Source organism: Kogia breviceps, chromosome 19 (assembly GCF_026419965.1).
Source record: "Kogia breviceps isolate mKogBre1 chromosome 19, mKogBre1 haplotype 1, whole genome shotgun sequence".
NCBI lineage: Eukaryota > Metazoa > Chordata > Mammalia > Artiodactyla > Physeteridae > Kogia > Kogia breviceps.
This window is the reverse complement of record NC_081328.1, coordinates 21872697-21898341: the sequence shown is the minus strand read 5'-3', so window position 1 is coordinate 21898341 and position 25645 is coordinate 21872697. Positions and strand designations below refer to the sequence as shown.

Sequence of the window (25645 nt, the reverse complement as noted above, 5' to 3'; positions counted from 1 at the left end):
TTATTTGGTGTCAAATGCCATACAATTAATAATATGCCAATCCAGTGTACCAAGTCACACAAATATGATGTAGTTTCCACAAGATATTTTAAATTTAATTTCAATACTAATTACATGATATGCATCTGCATTTAATATAACTGGCATCATGGAATAATCCCACAATTGAGGGAGGGAGACAATTCTTGTTCAAATCACAAATTGGAAGTAAGTTGGTTTTATTCAACAAATGACTAATTACATTAAATTAATGCCTTATCTCTGCCCTGCCAGTTTTCCCATAATTATAATGATAGAAAAAGACAATTAATTAATGTAATTGTTCAGTGTGTACTTACTCACTATCAACTATGTGAAAATTACCAGGCTAATAATACCTGGGGACGAAATAAAAGCTTACCTCTAACAGAAAACATGTTGAAAGGATACTCTTGATGGATATAAATAAAAACTAGGATGAGGGAGGTTAATAATAATGAAAACAACAACTGAGACTTCAGCAAATGTCTCAGTATATTTTATGTATTGTTTAAGATGCCAGTATAGCCCTCATTTTATTGAAGAGGAAATGGAAGTACTGTGAGTGATCCAAGCAGATTAAGCAGCTTGCCTTATTAAGTAGCAGGATGAAGGGGTGACATGATATTTTACATAGGGTCAGGTAAGTCTTCCCAAAATGATACTTAAGATGGGATTCACCAGATAAATAAGAGCCAAGGAAAAGAAGGTTCCAGGCAGAGGTAAAATGATGTAACATGTTTAAGGAGCTGAAAAATAACTAGCATGGCCAAATATGGGAAGAAAAGTGTTGATCAGGTTGAAGCAATAAACTTGTACCAGGCTGTAATACTTTTCGACAATACACTCAATAATAAGGAGGTTGTTGAAAGACGGAAGTATCATTAACATTTAACATTTCTTATAAAATATGTGAATATCTTAAAATGGAAGTAAACATGGAGTATGATACAACAATCACAGTTGAACAGAATAACCTAGAATTGGGCTGTGATCAAACAAGACTTTCTAAAAACAAGAATAACTGAACGATTCTCATACATACTGTTACAGAGTAAATGTTTGTACAGCCCCCAAATTCCTATATTGAAATGCTAAAAACCCAGTGTGGCTATATGTGGAATGAGGGGTGGGGGGGTGGTCTCTGTGGAAGTAACTAAGTTTAAATGAGATCATAAGGGTGAGAGGCCCTGATCTGATAGTATTAGTATCCTGGTAAGAAGAGAAACCTCTCTCTCTCTCTCACTCTCTCTCTCTCTCTCTCTCTCTCTCTCCCTGCTCCCTTGTACCAAAGAAAGGCCATGTGATGACACATTGAGAAGGTGGCTATTTCTTAGCCAGGAAGAAACACCTCAGTAGAAACCATCAGCTGGAAACTTGATCTTGGACTTCCAGCCTCAATCACTGTGGGAAAAGAAATTTCTCTTGTTTAAGCCACCAAGCCTATGGCATTGCATTCTGGCAGCCCGAGATGACTAATACATGTACACAGGTTATTGTCTAAACCTAGTATCATAGAGAACATTTTACATGTCAAATGACCAGTGAGCAGGATTTGGGGATGGATTTATAAAATCAAAAGAGGCTATTGTTCTTGCTCTATAACAAACTGATGAAGAACATAATAAAGTTGTAAAAAATACTTTTTGAAAGTTCAATAAGTAAAAGTAGCTGCTCTCACCTTGAGCAGAACAGCAGGAGGAAGAGGGGTCCAAGATAGGTGAGGAAAAGGAGAACTCAGCAACCTTTTGAAAAATTTTCAATGGCTCAATTTGAGCTGACACGACAGATTAGAATACCACCCTCACAAAAGTACAACTCTGTACCCAACTAATCAAGAGGATTAAGATTAATAATGCCAAAAGCTGTGAATAAAGAAAGAGAGCTGACAGTTGCTGAAAGAAAAAATAACCACTGAACTAAACTATCATATCTAGTTGACATATTCCTCAAAATTATGAGCAAAATACAGATACTGTCAATCAAAAAATGCTTTAAAAAAGTAATCTTTATCAGAGAAACCAGAAATAGCCAACAGAAGTATGCTATTGAGGAAGGTACAAAAGCAATTCAATGGAGGAAGGATAATATCTTGAAAAAATTATGAAGTAGCAAAGAATAGGGGAAAACCATGACCTAAACCTGGTCATAAACCTAAAATAAGACAAAGGAGATGATAAATTTAAATATAAATGTAGGGACTTCCCTGGTGGTCCACTGGTTAAGAATCCAACTTCCAATGCAAGAGACACGGGTTCGATCCCTGGTCAGGGAACTAAGATCCCACACGCCACAGGGCAACTAAGCCCACGTGCCACATCTACTGAGCCCATGGGCCACAACTAGAGAGGCTGCATGCCCCAACTACTGAGCACGCACGCTCTGAAGCCCACACACCACAATTAGAGAGAGCCCTCACCGCAACAAAGCCCTCATCCCACATGCCGCAACAAAGATCCTGAGTGCTGCAACTAAGACCTGACACAGCCAAGTAAATAAAATTAAAAAAAAAAAAAGAAGTTCACAAATGTACAGCACAACCCCAAATTTACAAATAAAAAATTATTTTAAAAATTGGGCTTCCCTGATGGTGCAATGGTTAAGAATCCACCTGCCAATGCAAAGGACACGGGTTAAAGCCCTGGCCCGGGAAGATCCCACATGACGCGGAGCAACTAAGCCCATGCACCACAACTACTGAGCCTGCACTCTAGAGCCCACGATACACAACTACTGAAGCCCGCGCTGCACAAGAGAAGCCACCGCAATGACAGGCCCGCACACCACAATGAAGAGTAGCCCCCACTCACCACAACTAGAGAATGCCCGCACTCAGCAATGAACACCCAACATAGTCGTAAATAAATAAATGGGAAGAAATGGATTTCACAAAAAGTAAAGAATTTTGCTCTGCAAAGGACCCTATTAAAAATACAAAAGGAAAAACTTCTTACTGGGAAAAAAGATTTCCACATCACATGTCTTACAGAGGACCTATATCTAGTGTATATATATATATATACAAAATAGAAAATGATGAGACTACCAAATGCTAGCCAGGATACAGAGAAACCATGTCTAGAGGATTAAAGGGAAGTATGAGAATAATGTCTCACCAACTAGGGAAAATCAATAAAGACATAACATTATAAAAAGAAACAAATAGAAATCTGGAGTAGAAAAGTGTTTACAATAACTGAAATGAAAAATTCAATAGAGGGGCTGGCTCGAAAAGCAGATTTAAACAGCAGAAGAAATCAATTGAGAGTATCCAGCTTGACAAAAAAAGAATGAGGAAAAGTGAACAGAGCCTCTGAGATCTGTGGGATACTATCAAGGAGGTGAATCTACAGGAGCCCCAGAAGGAAAGAAGAGGGGAAAAGAGGCAGAAATAATGACTGAGAAGTCCCAAATTTCATGAAAAACAATTAGGACAGTGAAACTACTTTGTATGATACTATAATGGTGAGTACATGTTCATATTAATTTGTTAAAACCCATAGAAATTACACCACCAAGAGTGAACCCTAATCTAAACTGTGGACTTTGGTTGATAATAATATGTCAACATGGGTTCATCAACTGTAAGAAAATGATCAATGTGGTGTGGAATGCTATTAGCGTGGGAGGTTGTTGGTGTGGGCCTGGGGGCTGGGGGGGATGGGAGAAAGGTGGAATACGAGAGCTCTCTGCACTTTCCATTCACTTTTGCTGTGGACCTAAAACTGCTCTAAAAAATAGTTTATTAATTTTAAAAGAAGTTCCCTAGAAAAGGTTGAAAATACAATAGAAAATATACGCATCGTGTATCTAAATAATTGAAAGCAACAAACTTACACCACCCATATTGAATCTGCCTAGATCTAAGCATGATGCCTCTCCGATTCTTCTAACCAAATCATAAATGTTGCCATGAAAATATTTGTTTTAATTCAGGACTCAGTCACAGCTAATAAACAAGAATGGGAAGGAGAAATTGAAAAACAAACTGAATGCAGCTGCTGAACTGAAAGTTTCACAGCTCTATTTAATGGTATCCCTTAATTTCTTTCTGAATAGGTCCTGTACAAGGCTGAACTGCATGCCATCCAGTCAAACAATCTACATTTTCTCCTTAATTCACTTTGCAGTGTTATTCCATCATGTACATTGTTTTTACAATTTCTCAGGAGGTGGACAACATTCCTGGTTTGTTCTTGAATTTTGATATACAGGACATTGTAATAATTCTGGCAGCTAAAAATATGCCCCTCTAAATAAAAGTATAACAGTGATACATATATATACAGGGAAACCAGTTAGAGAAAATCAGGTTTAAAAACAAAAAACAGGCAATCAACTTTTCTTATATGTTTTGTTTCACTTATTTTTTTAAGTGAACTTCCCTATGCCCATTAAAAGTACTTCAATGAGCACTATTGTTATTATTGGCCACATTACATACCAAATGAAAATGCTTTTAACCAAACAGAATTATTAGAGGGTTAGTTAAAACTTGAATATAAATAAATTTTGAAATATATATTGGATACATGTAAGGAAAAACTGGGGTATTACTAGAGGATTTACAAAGTTACATTTTGAAAAGGTACTATTTAAACAACAACAAAACAAGTGTTATGGCAAGGGCCATTTAAATTAGATGCCTTTGTACAAAATAGTAATTAATGAAAGTTCAGAAGCTAACAGAAATAACTCAGCCAGAGAACAGAAAAGTGCCTCATCTTATAAGTAAATTCATAGAGAACTTAAATTTTGATAGAAAAATACATTTGATCTCCCCAAAATATTTTTAAGTATTACATAAAAAATTACAAGGAAAAAAAAAATAACTACTAAGGTATTCATGCATTTACAAATGGCAAAGAAGCCTCTTGCCTCAAATATTTCATATGTCTGTGTGTATGTCTGAATCCGAGAGTGTTAGGATAAAATGAGAAATGGGATACAGAAACTAGACAAGCAAAATAAAATGTCATCTAGTGATAGGAGCTGGATAATAGTTAGCAGCCATAGCTGAGCGCAATGCCTTTCTCTAAGACGCTGTTCAGCTACTGAATAGCTAAAATAAAATCAAGGTTTTCAAATCATTGAGAATTGAATATTTTATGTACAAACTTGTTCATACTCAAACAATAAAAGTCATATTCTGAATGGCAAAAATACTCAGAGATGAACAGTAAATAACTAAGATGAATTGTAAGCAACTGCACGAAATCTGTGTCTACCAGCTTCTATAAAAGATTTTGCAAACCAATTTTGTGAGTGCTTGCTGAATTATGAACCCTCCATTTAATTCAAATTTGTACACAGATACAAAGCATTTTCTAAAATTTTGCAGAAATGATGACACATTGAAAAATAAATCTGCCACATAAACTGATGAGTCCACTGTATAGCCTCTGCTTCAAAATCTATGTCAAATGTGCCATATTTTTTTTGCCTCATTCATTCAACTAATATTAATTTATACACCAGGCACTGAATCCTTATTTCCTAATCATCTTTTGATTCCAATTTAGAACTGACTTCCTTTTTAAGAACTTTCTCCAAAAGCAAAAGACCAAGTTAATATTCACCTCCTAGCACTCTGTCCTTACTCCCCAAAGGATTTATCTTCCTTTTTTAAAAAAAAAGTCCCTATGCCACCAGCAGACTCCATGGGTAGGGACTGAACCAGGCACTGTGAATGAAGTCTAGCTTCCAATGTGTTTAGTTTAAACAGGTGAAATCACACCAAGCATGAATGGGCTCATAAACATTTTAGTGCAATGAACCTTTTCAGCAACATGGTGAAGCCTAGGAACCTCTTTCTCAGAATAATATTTTTTTTAAGACAAAGTAAAATACTTAGGGTTATAAAAATTGACATGTGGTAGAATATGTTTTTGTTAATACATTAAAATATAGGCTCTACCATGATTTTGAACCATAAGCATTATTTAGAGAATTAGATAAATAACATCAAAAGGATATGAAAATATCCATTATTTTTAATACTCACAAACTCACAAGCAAGCTAGTATTTCAGTGGTTTATTGTACATATTCATAAGTGAAAGAAATTTTCATTATAGTTTAAAGAAAATAAAGATGTAATTTTTTCTTTCTTTCTAGGTTCACATGCTGTCTAAATATTACCCATGGACCTCTCAGACCCAGGTTAAGAAGCTCTGTTTTAGATTCAGGAAGAACTGTAAGAGATCCTAAAACTCATAAAATAGTTCCCATAAAATTCTCTTCCCTCCAAGAAATTACAAGATTTGGTGTGAGACCAAATTAAGAATACAACAGTACAAGAATGTCAATTTATATGTATTGAAGTGCTACATAACACACCAAAGGAAAGATCCATCAAAGAAATAATTGATAAGTTGGATTTCATTAAAATTAAATACTTTGATTTTCAGAAACCATTTCAAGAGAAGGAGAAGACAAATCACAGACTGGGAGAAAATATGTACGAAAGACATATTTGATACAGGAGTGTTATCCAAAATATACAAAGAACTCTTAAAACTCAACAATCAAAAAATGAACAAACCAATTAAAAAAATGGACGAAAGATACAGACAGCTCAATAAATAATACATACAGATGGTAAATAATGTATGATACATCCATACAATACAATATTATTCAGTGCTAAAAAGAAACAAGCAATCAAGGCATGAAAAGACACAGAGGAGACTAAAATATCTGCATATCAGTAAGTGAAAGAAGCCAATCTGAAATGGCTACATACTGTAATATTCCAACTATATGACATCCTGAAACTATGAAAACTGGTACACAATGACACAATGATAGAGGTAACTATAACATTCTTTAAGTTATATAAGATGTTCTGGTAACAGTGGAAAATTCATAGACAGGAAAAAATACAGCTTCAGACTTCTGAAGCACCCTAACTATGGCAATATGAAATATATATTAATGCAAAGGAGATCTGACATAACAGATGGACTATCAAAATGAGTCATGCTGGTTACTCCAAGTAGAGTGCTATAAGTGACATAACTTCCAGACTGTTTCTTCAAATTTAACTTAATTCCCACAACATTCAGAACATTTCAATAAATCTTTGTCTTCATTAATTAAATCAATCCTAATGATCAACAATTACTACAAAATCTTCCTCTCTATTGAAAATACCTAAGATAATCAGAAGAAAATTATTCAAAATACTTTATATTATCCTCTTACCATCATTCTTTATCTGAAAAGATGAAAAGAAGGGGGAAAAGATGGGCCTTTCCATCAATTTTACCTAATGTTCTGCAGAAGAAGATAAAAATGGCAGTCTCTTCAGACCCACCAAGCAAGGAAAAGATTGCAAACTTACGAAGACTGTTTCAGCTCTGAAAGCATAAGAGCAATTTTATCTTTTATTCATAATCAAAGTATTTTAAAAATAAGTCCACTGAAGTGGAATTCCACCACTGGACGTATTAAACCAATTCCTAACTATGAAAATTGGTAGAGAAAGTATTACATTTTTGCCCTGTTTTTTGCATACAGGAGAACTATGGTTCATTTATGGTTGATGAGAGAAAAATCTTTTTAAAAATAGAATAACAGCAGTGAATCAATGCTGAAAATATGATAGAATTAGAAAAACCACCATTCTATAGCCTTCAATGTAACAAAACTATTTAGTAAAAAGTTGTTTCAGAAATGAGGCCAAAATAACACTCTGCACTTGCTAATCTCCACAAGACAACCTATTTGCAAAATGTAGATGGTTTGATGAGTCACTAACTTATTCTTGTGATCAAACATAGTATCATAAATTGCAAGAGAGCCTGATATAATGTGTCTCCTGCTGGGATGAAATGATGTAGACAGCAATACTTAGGAAGTTTAAAAAAAAATCTTTAGGCCTGAATGTATTTAAAAGCCTTTTAGGGAATAAGGAAAACATTATTATAATGAAAAAAAATAGGTGACAAATGCAGAATTTGGATAACTGCTCTGGACACTGAAATTTAGGGGGGAAAAGGTGAAAGTAATAAATTGGATTAAAAGGAGCTAAGGAGACAAAATGTAAGGAGTAAACTTTAATTAGACCTTGATTTGAAGCAATTAGAGAACCATTTTTGAGACAATTGGGAAATTTTAAATTATGACTTGGATATTAGATAATATAATGTGTTAGTTTTCTGAATATAATATAATATTTGGCTATAAAGTACAAGAAGGGCCTTACTCTTAGAAAATGCACGCTTAATTCGTAGTGGGTGAAATGTCACCGCGTATGTAACTTACATTCAAACAATTCAGCAAAATACATACACACACACACACACACACACAATATTAAAATGTGAAGACCTGTTTAATCAGGGTGATAGTACATCTGTAACTATATTGTTAAAAAGAAACTTGAAGTTACAGAGAAAATGCCATTCACATACATATGTAGTTTCAAATATTGAAGTCCTTGCCTTACTAATAATACAGAAATTAATGCAATTCAACAGCACTGTTTATCTACTATTATTTATCTACTACTACTACTTAATCACAGTTTTACTCAGAGTAAAACTAATCTTTAGAGGGTTTCTAAATTTTTATTATAAATTCATTCATTCAATAATCACTCACTGAAAACTATTTACTTATCTCACATACACTAACACATATATTTTATATTTTCCATTTCCAAAAAATTGGTTGGAAAACCCATAACACAAATGGGGGGGGAGGACATACCGCTTGTGTTAAAAGCCATACAGCACACTGGTTTTTCATGAGCAGGGAAATGGGCCACGATGCCATCACTGTCAGAATCCTCACTCACAAGCACCTTTACAAAAAGGAAGAAGGCAAATGGAAGTTAACCAACTACTGAGACTGAAGATATACACAGCTATACCACTGCATCCCTGACCAAATAACATGTTTCCGCTAATTTGAAGATTATTCTTGGCAATATAAGGTGAGAATGTCACTTCAGAAATAAGGAAAAGATGTAACATGTCCCCAGCAGATCAATCATATAACCTCTAAAAACAGTTGGTTGACTTGACTGTACATGACAGACAATAATTTCTTGAAGCATAGGTTCAGAAAAAAAACAAAAAGCATAAAATCAGCTATGCAGAGCTTCATCTAAGAACAGGAACAAGAGTTCTTATTGTGTTATGGCCTGCTGAAAAACTCTTGGCCATGACTGGAACAGAACAGTGAAAAACAATGTAAGTTAAATACAAACAAACAGCCATATATTAGAGGAATTATCAAAATATTTTTTACTTAAAGTACAAAAGTTATGGTCTTTTGTACTTTAATCTAACTCCTAGATTTTAGATGGATACATCACTTCTTTGTAAATGTTACCAAGCAAAAGTATATTGGAATAGGCAGTTTTGTATCTCAAATTTATTCCCCTTAATTTTCTTACTAAGCACATTGAAATACAATTTACATTCCATACAATTTGCCCATTGTGAGTACACTGTTCAATGATCCCTAAGGAAAAAAGTTTTAAAATAACATGTATTCGTTTTACAAAGCAAGTAATTAACTCAAGAAACAAAAAAGTTTCACATATCTAATGTTGCAAAGGAAAAACCTACTGTACCAATATTGGATCATGATCGACATAAAGAATTTAATCTGAAGTAATCCAGGAAGTGGTCCCACACTGGCAAAGTTAATTTTTCTTTTTAGAGTAAAAAGCTTTACAGAGGTATAATTTACATTCCATAAGAGTCACTTATTTTATGTTTACAATTCAATGATTTTATACAGTACCACAACCATTACAACAATCCATTATATAGAAACATCTGATTTGTCACCCTTTTCTGTCTTAATGCTTTAATCTTCTTGCCTTATTGTTCTGGCTAGAACCTGCCATTCAGTTAAGCTGCAGACTGATCATTTTTCTGTCTGTAGATTTTTTTCATTACCACTTAAACCATTTTTAAGTATTCACTTCAGTTCTGTTAAGTATACTCATATTGTTATCTAACAGATTTCTAGAACTTTTTCATCTTGCAAAACTTAAATTCTATACCCACTAAACACTAATTCTTCCTCTTCCCTCCTCCTACCCTTAGTAACCACCTTTTAATTTTGTTTCCATGATTTTGACTACTTTAGATATTCAAAATAAAAGGAAGAATTTAGTATTTGTACATTTGTGACTGGCTATTTCCCTTAGCACAACATCCTCAAGGTTCATCCACATTGTAACATGTAAAAAGGTTTCCTTCTTTCCTAAGGTTGTGTAATATTATTACATTGCATGTATATACCACATTTCTCTTTATCCATTTATCTGGCGATGGACATTTGGATCGCTTCCACCTCTCAGGGACCGTGAATAACACTGCAAAGAACACTGCAAAGAACAGGAGTGTGTAAATATCTCTTCAAGATCCTGACTTGAATTATTCTGCATATAAATGCCGAAGTGGGATTACTGGATCACATGGTAATTCTAGTTTTAATTTTGGTTTTTTTTTTTTTTTTTTTGCGGTACGCGCGCCTCTCACTGTTGTGGTCTCTCCCGTTGCAGAGCACAGACTCCGGACGCGCAGGCTCAGCGGCCATGGCTCACGGGCCCAGCCGCTCCACAGCATGTGGGATTTTCCCGGACCGGGGCACGAACCCGTGTCCCCTGCATCGGCAGGCGGACTCTCAACCACTGAGCCACCAGGGAAGCCCTATTTTTAATTTTTTGAGAAACTTTCATACTGATTTCCATAATGGCTGCCTCATTTTACATTCCCACCAAAAGTTCACAAGGGTTCCAACTTCTCCCCATCTTCTGACAACACTGTTAAATTCTGTTCTGTTGATAGTGGTTATCCTGATAGGTAGGAGGTGTATTTCACTGTGGTTTTGATTTGCTAATTAGTGATGTTGAGCATCTTTTCATATGCTTACTGGACATCCCTACATCTTCTTTAGAGAAGTTTCTATTCAAGTCCTATGCCCATTTGTTAATAGGGTTATTTTATTATTATTATTGTTGAGTTGTAGAAACTCCTTATTCATACTATATATTAATTCCTTAACAGCCATATGATTTACAATGATTTTCTCCCACTCCATAGGGTGCCTTTTCATTTGGTTGATTTTTTCCATTTAGACACAGAAGTTTTCAAGTTTGATGTAGAGCTTCCCTGGTGGTGCAGTGATTGAGAGTCTGCCTGCCAATGCAGGGGACACGGGTTTGTGCCCTGGTCCGGGAAGATCCCACATGCCGCGGAGCGGCTGGGCCCGTGAGCCATGGTCGCTGGGCCAACACGTCCAGAGCCTGTGCTCCGCAACGGGAGAGGCCACAGCAGTGAGAGGCCCGCGTACCGCAAAAAAAAAAAAAAAAAAAAAAAAAAAAAAGTTTGATGTAGCTCCATTTGTCTATTTTTTATTTTGTTACCTGTGCTTTTGGTTTAATATCTAAGAAATCACTGCCTGGTCCAATGTCCCAAAGATTTTCTCCTATGTTTTCTTGTAGGAGTTTAATAGTTTCCAGTCTAATGGCTGGGTCTATAATCTATAATCATTTTTGTATATGGAATAAGGTAAGGGTCTAACTTCATTCTTTCGCATGTAGCTATCGAGTTTTCCAAACCTCATTTGTTGAAGAGACTGCCGTTTCCCCACTGTGAGCTTTTTCCAACCTTGTCAAAAATCTTTCGGATGCATATGCATGGTCTTATTTCTGCACTCTCTATTCTGTTCCATTGATCTACATATCTATCTTTACGCCAGTATCACATCATGTTGTTTTTCTTTTTCCAAGATTGTTTCGGCTTTTCAGGGTCCCTTCAGATTCCATAAGAATATTAGGATGGTTTTTTCTACTACTGCCACAAAATGTCATAGAGATTTTGATATGTATTGCATTTAATATCACATTAGGTGCTATGGATATTTTAACATTGTCTTCAAATCCACAAGCACGAGATGTTTTTCCCACTTTTTGTATCTTCTTTCACATCTTTTAACAATGTATTAGTTTTCAGCGTACAAGTCTTTCACCTCCTTCTTTTCGTTTATCCGTAAGAGTTTGTTTTCTTAAAAAAAAAATCAGCAAAACTGACAGCCCTTAATTAGACTAACAGAAAAAGAGAAAATTCAAATAGCTAAAATTAGAAATGATTATTTAGTAATGTATTGTTTAGCCTCCAATGTGTTTGTGTTTTTTACATTTTTTTCCTTGTAATTGATTTCTAATCTCATAGTGTTGTGGTCAGAAAAGATGCTTGATATGATTTCAATTTTCTTAAATTTACTGAGGCTTGATTTGTGACTCAAGAAGTGATCTATCCTGGAGAATGTTCCATGCGCACTTGAGAAGAAAGTGTAATCTGCTATTTTTTGGATTGAATGTCCTATAAATATCAATTAAATCTATCTGGTCTATTGTGTCATTTAAAGCTTATGTAACCTTATTAATTTTCTGTTTGGATGATCTGTCCATTGGTGTAAGTGAGGTTTTAAAGCCCCCCCCATTATTGTGTTACTGTAGATTTCCTCTTTTAGAGCTGTTGGCAGTTGCCTTATATATTGAGGCACTCCTATGTTGGGTGCATATATATTTATAATTGTTATATCTTCTTCTTGGATTGATCCCTTGATCATTATGTAGTGTCCTTCCTTGCCTCTTGTAACATTCTTTATTTTAAAGTCTATTTTACCTGATATGAGTATTGCTACTCCAGCTTTCTTCTGATTTCCATTTACATGGAATATCTTTTTCCATCCCCTCCCTTTCAGAATGGGCATCATCAAAAAACCTACAAGCAATAAATGCTGGAGAGGGTGTGGAGAAAAGGGAACCCTCTTGCACTGTTGGTGGGAATGTAAATTGATACAGCCACTATGGAGAACAGTATGGGGGTTCCTTAAAAAACTAAAAATAGAATTACCATATGACCCAGCAATCCCACTACAGGGCATATACCCAAAGAAAACCACAATTCAAAAAGACACATGCACCCCAATGTTCACTGCAGCACTATTTACAATAGCCAGGTCATGGAAGCAACCTAAATGCCCATCGACAGACGAATGGATAAAGAACATGTGGTACATATATACAATGGAATATTACTCAGCCATAAAAAGGAAAAAAATTGGGTCATTTGTAGAGACGTGGATGGATCTAGAGACTGTCATACAGAGTGAAATAAGTCAGAAAGAGAAAAACAAATATCATATATTAATGCATATATGTGGAACCTAGAAAAATGGTACAGATGAACCAGTTTTTGCAGGGCAGAAATTGAGACAAAGATGTAGAGAACGTATGGACACCAAGGGGGGAAAGTGGTGTGTGTGTTTGTGTGTGTGTGTGTGTGTGTGTGTGTGTGTGTGTGTGTGTGTGATGAACTGGGAGATCGGGATTGACATATATACACTAATATATATAAAATGGATAACTAATAAGAACCTGCTGCATAAAAAATAAAATTCAATAATTCAAAAAAAGTAAAAATAAAATTAGAAATGAAACGAGCCATTAAAACTGATGTCACAGAAATAAAAAGGATTATAAGATATATCTATGAGGCCCTCATTGTCCTGAGACCAAAACAAGAGAAAGACAAAAAGAAAACTACAAGTCAATATCCCTGGTAAATAATGATGCAAAAATCTAAAAGAAAACAGGATCAAACCAAATTCAACACATTAAAACGATCATACACCAAGAAAAGTGAGACTTATACTTGGAATGTAAGGATGGCTCAACATACAAAAATCAATTAATATACTATACCACATTAACAAACTGAAGAACAAAAGATGATTGATTGATCATCTCAATCAATGCAGAAAAAGAGTTTGACAAAATTCAACCACTTTCATGATAAAAACACTCAACAAACTAGGAATACATGGAAATTACCTCAATACAATAAAAGCTACATATGCAGAGTCCAAAGCTAATATTACACACAATGGGCAAGACTGAAAGCTTTTCCTCTAAGATAAGTAAAAAGGCAAGGATGCCAGCTCTCAGGACTACTATTCAACATAGTACTATAAGGTCTAGCCACAGCAACCAGACCAAAAGGGGGGGGGGGAGAAAAAGAAAAGAAATACAAGGCATACAAATTGGAAAAGAAAGAAAATTACCTCTGTGATAGAATTTACAGATTACACACACACACAATTCAACAAAGTTGCAGGATATAAAATTAACACTCACCATCAGTTTCATTTCTATACACTAACAAAGACCAAATTAAAAAGGAAATTAAGAAAACAATCCCATATGCTATATCATCAGACTTATCAACTTTGTTAATCTTTTCAAAGAACCAGTTTTGGATTTTCCCCATCATTTCACTGTTTTTTTGTTGACTCCTGGTCATATTTCTATTATTTACTTCATTTGTCTTGCTTTGGTTATAATTTGCTGTTTTTGAAATCTCTTAATGGAGAGCTAAGATTATTAATTTAGGACCACTTTTCTTTTCTACTATAACCATTTAAAGCTGTAATTTTCCCATTATTCAATAATATAGCTGCAATTATAATTTCTGATATGTTCTATTTCTATGTTCATTGCATTCAAAATATTTTCTAATTTCCTTGAGACTCCATTTCATAATTTCATTCTATTATTGATTTCCATTCTTTAGATTTGTTTTATGGCCAATCATATGGTCTATCTTGGAAAATGTTCCAGATGTTCTTGAAAACAATCTTACGTTTGTAGGTTTTGGGGGAAGATTTAGGTCATGTTGGTCGACAGTCTTAATCAAGTCTTCTTGATAATTTTCTGTATAGTTTTTCCATCAATTATTGAAAGCACAGTATTTAAATCTCAAGCTGTAAATGTTAGCTAGAATTTCTCTTTCAATCTGATTTTGTTTAATGCTTGCTGCACTATGTTGTTAGGTGTTTACACATTATTAATTGTTTTATCTACCTATTACATTGACCCTCTTATCATTATGAAACATCCCTCTTTTCCTCTGGCAATATTTCTTGACTTAAAGTCTTTTATCGGATTTTAATATAGCCATTCCAATTCTATTATGGTTATTGTTTGCATGGTACATTTCTTCCATCCTTTTACTTGAAACAATTATGTCTTTGAATCTAAAGTGATTCTGGTCTGACAATCACTGTCTTTTAACTTGAGTCCATTTATAGTTAATATAATTAGACACATAATTGGATTTAGGTCTGCCATTTTCATTTATTTTTATGTCTCAGGTGTTTGTTGTTGCTCTGATCTTCTTCCTTTTGTGTTAAACAATTATTTTTAATGTTTACTATTTTAATCTTTTGTTAATTCTTTGGATTAATTTCTTAAGTGGTTACTGTACAGGCTATAAGGTGCTGTATAGACAACAAGATTACACATTAATTCAACACTTGATTGCAATAAATTAAAGCTCCTTGCTCCAATATAGCTCCATTTCCTCCCCATTCCTTTGTGCTATTATCATCATGGGAATTATCAACTGAGAAACATCATTATTCCCTAAAACAATCTTCCAATTACATATATGTTGATATGTTTAATGTTGCCCCAAAGGTCTCTGAGACTCTTTTTTTTTTTTTTAACCTTTTTATTTTCTATTGGATATAGATTAATAATGTTGTATTAGTTTCAGGTGTACAGCAAAGTGATTCAGTTATACATATACATGTATCTATTATTTTTCAAATTCTTCTCCCATTTAGGTTTTTACATAATATTAAACAGAGTTCCCTGTGCTATACAGTAGGTCCTTGTTGGTTAACCATGTTAAATATAGCAGTGTGTACAGGTCAATCCCAAACTCCCTAACTATCCCTCCCCCCAACACTTCCCCCGTGGTAACCATAAGTTCACCATAAGTTCGTTCTCTAAGTCTGCAAGTCTGTGTCTGTTTTGTAAATAAGTTCATCTGTATTATTTATTTTTAGCTTCCACATATAAGCTATATCATACGATGTTTCTCCTTCTCTGACTTACTTCACTCAGTATGACAATTCTGTCCAGTAATGTCCTTATTTTCTGGGGAAAAGATTTGCTTATCTCTTCACTTCATTATAGCTGGGAGTTATTCCCCAATTACCACAAAATTCATACATACAAATCACCCCATATAAGTGGATAATACTTAGTAAATTTATATAGTTGTATAACCATTACCACATTCTAGATTTAGAATACTTGCAACACCCCCAAAATTTCATGATGACTTTAGAATACCAACCACAAGTCCTAGACAATCCCTAGTGTATATTTAATCTCATTTGCCTTTTCTAAAATTTTTCAAAATATTTCAAATAAATAGAATCATGCGATTTATCTTCCATTTCTTTCTAAATATATAATTTTTTTGTTCAACCATATTGTTTCAGGTATCATTCATTTCTTTGTATTGCTTACGTGTGTTCCACTGTGTGGAGGGACCACAACATGTGGGTTCACCAAACAATTCTTGGTAATTTGGATTATTTCCAATTGATTGCTATTATGCATAATGCTGTTATGAATATCTGCACACACATCTTTTTTGTGAAACATGTTTTTATTTCTCTTGGGGAGATACCTAGAAGTGGATTTGCTCAGTCATATGGTAAATATATACTGAACTTTTTAAGAAACAGGAAAAACTGTTTTCCAAAGTATAGATACTTTCATATGTCCACCAGTAGGGTATAAGGTTTCATCTCTCCACATCCTTTTCAACAGTTTGTATTGTATGTCTTTTTAATGAAGGGCAATCTATTGGAGACAGAAATTAGAATGGTGGTCAACAGGGAGTGTTAGAACAGGAGGATGGGGAGTTACTGTTTAATGGGTACAGATGATGAAATGTTCTGGACATGGATAATGGCAATGGTCGTACAACATTGTGAATGTACTTAATATCACTGAATTGTAAATTTTAAAATGGCTGAATGGCAAATTTTATGTTATATATATTTTACCACAAGTGGGGGGAAACTTGGATTATAAATTATTTCTCTCATCTCTCTTTTCCATTCTTCCATTTGACTTTCAAAAATGTTAGGTAAGGAAAACAAGAAAAAGAAAAGAAGCTTATAGGAGCAGTCTCCAGGAAAGTGTGTTAAACCAAGTCTGCTAAATAACTAATAGATTGCTTTAGGAAATATGGTATATACACAGAGTTGTGCAACCATTATGACAATCAAATTCAGAACACTTTCATCACCCAAAAGAAACTTCATAACCATTAACAGTCACTCCCCACCTGATTCCCTCCAAACTCCAAGCCCTAGGAAACCAATCTATTTTCTATGGAGATTTCCCTATTCTGGAAATTTCATATAAATAGATTCATACAATATGTGTTCTTTTGCAACTGGCTTCTTCCACTAAGCATAAGATTTTCAAGGTTCATTCATTTTGTAGCATGAATCACTACTTCACTTCTTCTTATTGCTAAATAATATTATACTGTATGTATATACCACATTTTATTTAACCAACCATCAATCAGTTGATGTCCATTTGGGCTGCTCCTACTTTTTGGCTATTACAAATAATGCTGCTACGAACATTCATGTACAAGTTTTTACATGAAAATATATTCTCATTTCTTTTGGTTATATATCTCCTAAGAGCAAATCTCTTCAGAGATAAAATTCCTGAGACAAATGGTAACTCTTTTCCAAAGCAGTTGTACAATTTTACGTTCCCACCAGCAGTGTACCAGGCCTCTCATTTCTGCTAACTGGCCACTGGCATATCATATTTGGAAAGATGTCTATTCAAATCCTTTACTCATTTAAAAATTAGGCTATTTATCTTTTTATTATCCAGTTATAGGAGTTCTTTCAATATTCTGGATACGCACACAAATGAATGCAAGTAAAACAAATGGTGAGAGCTGAATATGGTCTGTAGCCTAGTTAACAGTAAAGTGCCAATGTCAATATCCTGGTTTTGATATTTTACGACAGTTATATAAGATGTCACAGTTTGGGGAAAGTTTCTGCAACTTACTGTGAGTCTACAATTATTTCAAAATTAAAAGTTAAACATGTAGAGCAGGGACTGTCCCGGTGGTCCAGTGGCTAAGACTCCATGCTCCCAATGCAGGGGGCCTGGGTTTGATCCCTGGTCAGGGAACTAGATCCCACATGCTGCAACTAAAGATTCCATGTGCCACAACTAAAACAAGATCCCGCATGCCACAACTAATAAAAGATCCCACATGCCACAACTAAAAAGATCCCACAATGCCATAACTAAAAAGATCCCACATGCCAGGCACAGACAAATAAATAATAAATAAATACATTCTTTTAAAAGAGTATTTAAAAATGTAGAGTATACAGCAAGCTTTTTGATTTCTTTCATGCTGATAGGTGACAAGTGGTATCTTAGGGTAGTTTTGTCTTTCTCTTATAACAAGTCAAGTCTCAAGATTTTACACCATTTGTAAGTATTTTATTTTTTCACTGAAATATTCTGTCCTTTGCCTATTTTTCTATTTTAACTCAATCTTATGATTCCCTTTCCTTTCATATATTATAACCCTATACCTCTCTTTCCAATACAATTAGCATTGAGTACTCTACTTGATGGTACTAATACAGAAGCAATCCAGCAAAAAGTCTCATTAATCTTGGTGAATACCAAAACCTCATGCCACTATATAGGATTCTTTGAATCTTCTCTTTATGAACCTCACAAATATAACAACCAGTTACTTTTGTACAGATTCTCTCCACTGCATCATCATCTTGCCTAAAATATCAATATCAAATCAATACCAGCAATATCCCAATACAGTTGTCCTGAGACATATAATTTTTACTCACTACTTAACTAAACAGGCTAAATCCCCAAGTATATGTAGCAACAACTTGAGTTTATTAAAACAAAGCAAAACAAGGTGGATACAAGGTGGATAAGGCTTTATCATATGAACAAAAAGATAGACAAACACCACAGGAACCATCAAATTACTATGAATAACACTTGCATTTGCACTCAGGGCAAGAAATAGCTCTAGTTTATGTTATCATTCTGGAGCGTTTTTCTTTGATTAGAGACATTGCCATCTTGTTAACTGAAATTATATAAATTTATAAAGGCAAATTATACCACTTAACTTATCCTAGCCACAAAATGCTTTTAAATAAAACATGAAAGTAACACAGACAAAAATGGACAAAGTCAAGCAAATACATTCCCCTTTAATGTAGGTACCATATAGTGATCCTGTCACCATCAAATCAAATTAATCAATTCAGCATCAGAAAGATGGTGAATCAAATTTTATACACTATCCCTGTAAACATGAAAATATCTTGATTAAAGGCTCAATGGATTTAAACAGCAAAAGTGCACATAATGTCAGCTTTAGTTCCTGATATGTATAGGGACAAGAAGAAACACTACAGCTAAGGTCAAACATCAGTGGGAAAGGGCTAAAAGTGATAAATCCATGACATTAACCACTGCAGTCTTTCTAATTCAATCCAGCATAACCTAAAAACAGCTTTGTACTTCAACTGAACTATTTATCAGAGACAAAAATGTCCTCCTGACAAAAAAAAGATTCACATTAATAAAAGAAGACAGTATTATATTGAGGAAATCTTATTGCTTAAAAAATATTTATAATCCCTTAAAAAAGCACATAGCAACTTACTATTTCCTATCTTTTAATAGAATTTTTAAATCAATCAAAATTGCAGAATATGTTATAAGTAGGAATGAAAAGGGATTATGCCCCCAACAAGTAATAGAAAAGATAAAACTTTTCAGGTTGAGTAACACTTTCACTTTTTTAACTTTTAAAAGCTAACATTTCTATGATTCTTATTTCCTAATGACACCTATACTTGTTTCCAGGGTTAACAATGCACTTATCACAGAAAAATGAACTTTTGTACAATCTACTGTTCACTTCCATATTCCAAATGTGAGAATTCCAATTTAAAGTTATAAAAAGTTAACAAAGAACTAGGGGAAAAAAACCCCAAACAAACCACATGTGAAAACACAAGACCTAATGCTATGCTTTTCGTATAAATTAAATTTTTCTTTTTACTCATTACATAAATTAATGAGTTATAGCTCTATTTCATCAAAAATAATAAGAGATAACATTTTCAACTTTTAAATTACCACAAATCAGTCTGTCAACAAATGCTAGATGCTTAACAGATTTAAATCCACTCACCAAACTAGACAGTGTTGAGGAGGGTTGTTACTACTTAGTAAATGTGGGTGGCCTTGGAGGTTAATTAATTAAGAATCAAAGGACAAAAGAAAATATTTTTTACTTTAACACTCATAAAACACTAAGGGTTTATATATTTAATTCCAATTTAAAAAAAGAACATCTGTATGTGTCTATCAACTTGAGCTAATTAACACAACTTAAAAAAAAACAGTCATTACAGTCAACTGAAAAGTTTGCTAGCAATTCATTAAAAGGAGTTTTAAACAGGAATACAAGTCTGTAACATATCTGATTAACCACAAAGTTAAGATGGGAAAGGCAGAGAATTATATTATTCAGATTTTAAGTAAAATATAATAGCCAGATTCAATAACCCAGAAATTCAAAGATTTTTTGGGGTGTTTTAATTGCAGCACATTCCATATTTTTTTGAAATGCCACTTGATCTTACTATAGGAATTAGTATATGAGTACCAGCCAAATGTAATCTTTCATCAAGATGTAGAACCACATATACTGGAAGCAGATTTTCTCAAAAGAACATGCAATATTTAGGGTTAATATTTTAATGGCTCACATAATTATGTTCTGAAAATGGAATTAAATATAAATTCTACATAAAATTAAAATAATTTCTGTTTCCAAATCTTGCTCTACTCCTATCTCATTCTAGTAATCAGGTTTACATTGTATATTTACAGCAAGGATCACAAACCATGAAAATTACCTTCCTTTCAGAAATGTATTTTAAAATTCATGACTATGATTCCAAAGAAAATACTGTCTATGAATGCATGAGGGAGAAAAACAAAACCCAACTGGTTTCTTTCTAGCAAGACTTACATAAGCATAATGTATTTCTCCATGTTTATAATCACTCCTAAATGTTTCTGAACATAGGCTGTAAAAATCTGTTTTATGTGAAGATATAAGATCTTATAATAAGTTATTACCATTTATATATTCTAATATACTCTTTGAGATTTTTTTCTATTTTTTCATATTTATAAGGAAGTATCTGTAATAAAATTTGTAATAAAATTTATTAATATTATTGTCATTTATTACCATCATAATTGGTCATAATTAGTCTAAGTTATAACAAGTGTCATTAAAAAAAGAGAAACAGTACTAAAGAATATAAAAGAGATATATAATTATTTATTTATGGAACAAATGTCCTGATGAAGAGATAGCAAGAGAATTCTATAGAACCTCAATTTTACCTTCAGGTCTGATACATTAACAATGTCTGAAATAATAGGTTTTAACATGTTACTCATCATTTTTTTTTTTTTTTTTTTTTTTTTTTTTTTGCGGTATGCGGGCCTCTCACTGTTGTGGCCTCTCCCGTTGCGGAGCACAGGCTCCGGACGCGCAGGCCCAGCGGCCATGGCTCACGGACTTAGTTGCTCCGCTGCATGTGGGATCTTCCCGGACCAGGGCACGAACCCGTGTCTCCTGCATCGGCAGGCGGACTCTCAACCACTGCGCCACCAGGGAAGCCCACTCATCATTTTTTAAAAGGGTCTACACCATTTATAGTTTTTATAAAATATTGGCTATATTCCCTGTGTTATACAATAATTACTCATCATTTTTTGAAAAGAACAAAATTCTAACCTGAGATAACCTTAATTTTCTATAATTCCAAATAACCTATCTCCAAATACATTTTGTATGATCTTGATCCCAAATGATATTCTTAGTCACTCCATCCTCTGCACAAAATGAACATTACATGCATCACATGTTCTTACCTGGCCCTCTCCAACTGTCTCAGTGTCGATTACTGTGATGATGCCTGGGACCAGAGGACTCCGCCTTGAATTACTATGGATGGCAACATCATCTTCTGTCACACCTGAAGGCAGCGTGCCTGTCAGCTGAGTCACCACCTTCCCAACCATTGTCAGGCCAGTTTTTAATGTCTATACAATGAAAGGTAAAATGTATGACTTCACATCAGTATTTGGATTCTAAATAGAAATACATGTTTTGTTAATTCACATTAAATTCTTTATTCTCTAACAAGCTTACATGTAGCAGTGCACTGTCACAGAAATTCAGTCTGATTTTTATACAATCTTAAATTTTAGTTAGAAAATTGATATTAGATTGAGTGAATGGTATCAGTAGATTCCCCAAAGCCAGCATGGTGAGAATAAAGCTATAGGTAAATAATTAAAGAGTTTGTTTCACATGAGGATACAATTATACTTTTATTAACAATATTTATTTTTCCCCTCTCCTCAATGCGTGTAACTTAAAATATGTGAAATATTAGGAAGTAGCAACTATGTGATGTTCTATTTTTTAAACAGTATAAATCTAATATTGAGTCAACTTTTTAGCAGGAAAAAGACTGAGATACTGGTAGAATCCACATGTGAAAACAACTTTGACTCCAAATTAAATCTATAATATGATTTTATATAATATTGTACATCAAGATTTGTCATGTAGAAAATACAGTCTCCATCTAAGATACTTTTACTAGATGAATGAAATGTCATATAAAATTAACCAAGAAGGTTCTTTTCTCTTTGATAATAGCAAACAATTTAATGCTCCTAATACATTATTTCAATTAAAGACAACTTAAGACGTTTCAGAATTACATTTTAGCTCCATTTCATTCAAAACAAAGAGATGAAACTAACTCATGTGCATGTTTTCTTTCATGTGAATCTCATCTGATTATTCTCATAACCATTAACAAACAATCACGTTAAGTAATGGGGTTTTTTCTTTTTGTCCAAAAGGGGAAAAAGTGAAAACAAAGAGAAAATTATGTGATTCATAAACACATTAACATATCTAATCATCAGAGCCAAAATAAGCTGTCTAGATTACATGGACATATCAGAAATTATGTATGATACAATAGACACATATCCTCATACTGTGAGGAAAAGATTTTATTAAAATACTTCATATTAATCTTCAATACTGTGACTTGCTCTTTTTAAAATAATTATGGACCTATATTCTGGCATATGCTATAGTTAAATTTTAAAATGTATATTTTATATACAGCATTCAAAGATTAATTTATAAATGGTAGGCAAAAAAGGTTGTTTATAAAGGCCTAAATGTAATTTAAAACAACAACCAGATGGAACTTAAAAAAAGGAAACATACATAATATATGTATTATTTTACTGTAGCTATGTTCCACGGAAACTTGATTATGAACTCAGAAATGGTTAAGGCTCTTTAACAAAAATGATCTGGATAGATCTCCTCAAACACCTCTACTCTATGGAAGAGAAAATTGAGGCTACATAAGTTAAAGAAAATGGCAGCTCAAACAGCCAGCCAATGACAAAGCCAGAACGCAAAACTAGGACTATCTCCAAACCACTATCCAGTATTGCCTTGTAATCTATTCCTGTTACTACCTGTGATCTCACACACTTCATGAATTCACAACACAAATGCATACTGGGAAGGAAAAATGAAAACCGTAATAGTATATCCTAATAAATACTTAAATAAAATAACCAGCAAAGCCATTTGCTGAATTCAAGCAAAATGATATAACTTACAGCTGACTGAAACCAAGAAAAAGCCACAAATCAATTGTAACTGTTTTGTTTAGTGCTAAAAACTCAAACTGCAGTGATTATAAAACACATTAGTGCTCCTCAATTAGCAGCCAAACATTTGTTTCAATAATTCACAAGAAATGACTTATACAAACTCTGTTAGAGTGTTGTCAAGAAAGCCTCTGAAGGCCCAACAAAACCAGGCGCCAGAGTATATTGATGTCAAAAGCAGGCCAGGAAGCCTGATTAACCTCTGAGATGCTTCAGCTGATGTACTTACTCCATTAATGCTAATGGAGATGCTCCCACTTAAACGGAGCTATCCCTTTATCAAAGGAATGCCTTTCAGGTTTAAAGTCTTTAATTGTTTATCCTCCCCGTTTGCCCCTGAGCTTATTATTTCATGCTCTTATACCAATGAAAAGGAATAAAACTAAAAGAACTGGAGCACACAGAAAGTGGAAGTAATGTACCAAAGCAAACCACAAGATAAAGGAAAAAGTTAATACAAGAGAACGAGGAAAAAAACTCCAGAAAGAGGGGAAAAAGAGTAGTATATTTCAGAGTTAAAGGCTAATATTACAGAAAGAGTTAATGATGCTTCTCACCAAAAAAAAATAAACAAAAAACTTAGGACTATTGGTTGGGTCTTCTTATCAGTGGACAAAAAATTAAACCCAAAATTTTACAGTCATCAAATCTTTACTCTGTATAGTAAGTAACATGAGGGTACTATCTATCATAGCTCATTAACTTTCAAAATAAGGTCTAATGCAGGATGTGAGAGGGGTGCTGGAAGCTTTCTACATTAGTAAAGTCCTTTGCCCCTAGGAGAAATCTGTTTCCATGTTAGAGTCATATCAGCAAGCACTAGTGTCCTCACAATCTGAAGAATATTACAAGAATATTCACATAACTAATCTGTACTGTAAAGTGCTGAACATAAGACTGTAACGAATGTGTCAGATAATCTACTGTGACCAAAAATTCAAATGAGCACGGTTCTTATTCTGTTCTGTTGCAGACAGATTTGCCAAAGGGTCACTAGTCATCTTTAACCTTTCTCAGGCCATATCAGTTGTCCTCCCTATCCATTAGGACTAATGGTGCTGCTTTCACAAAAGCTGTTAGTTGTCATTAAGAAGTTATCAGATAACAGGAGAAAACAGAGGCATTTTTATTAAATCAATTTACAACGCTGGGGTTAAAATACATTAAAAGGAAAAATCAAATAGAACAGTTATAAGGTAACGAGAATATATGGACCAAGATTTAATAAATATTTCAAAATAATCCAATTTGAACAATTTCAATATTAAACTTCTTCCTCCAACACGACCTCAGAGAACTTTTCACTATTATATTCTTTATAAGGAAAGCTGAATTATTTGGAAAGATGAATTTTAAGTGTTATTTGAAAATCCAGGGAAAAAAAAAGATTATTTCCTCTAAGGAGATCCAAACACATATACAATTAATATAATTTATACTTATAATTGTAATGTAAGACATAAGAGAATTAAAAATTTAATAATTAATCCTTCTATATAACAAAGTGGTTAACCTACATGAAGCCACATGAGAAGCTGTCATCAGAGAGAGAACAATATTAATGATTACTCTGTCAAAGCAAGTGTAGCATTTTTCCAAATTCATTATTTCATTTATTCCATTACTGAATTCATTTATTGACTGCTACATATTGAGTTTACAGAAATGAACAAAATATAGTCCCCGACCTCAAGGAATTCACAATCTAGTGGGAGAGACTAATAAACTGACAATCATAAACAATTATACACATATGTTACCAAACCAGGTTCATCTTGCCCAACACACAGCAAGCCAAAAAGCTGAGACATCGAGGTTTGTAGCAAAGAGAAGTTTTCTTCACAATATAGCCAAGCAAGAAGACAGGAGAACAAATCTCAAATGTACCTCCCTG

At 33.8% G+C, this 25645-nt stretch overlaps 1 protein-coding gene across 6 annotated transcripts in view; it reads right to left on the bottom strand.

The window, feature by feature from the left end:
- The window catches only part of BCAS3 (BCAS3 microtubule associated cell migration factor), a 564511-nt gene that overhangs the window by 384493 nt on the left and 154373 nt on the right, over positions 1–25645 (bottom strand). For all 6 annotated transcript variants that reach the window (XM_059047562.2, XM_059047561.2, XM_067021771.1 and 3 more), the window contains exons 12-13: positions 21910–22080; positions 8733–8826 (exon numbers count right to left, since the gene is read on the bottom strand). In XM_059047562.2, coding sequence (XP_058903545.1) covers positions 8733–8826; positions 21910–22080 — 265 coding nt within the window. The remainder of the gene's footprint in view (positions 1–8732; positions 8827–21909; positions 22081–25645) is intronic.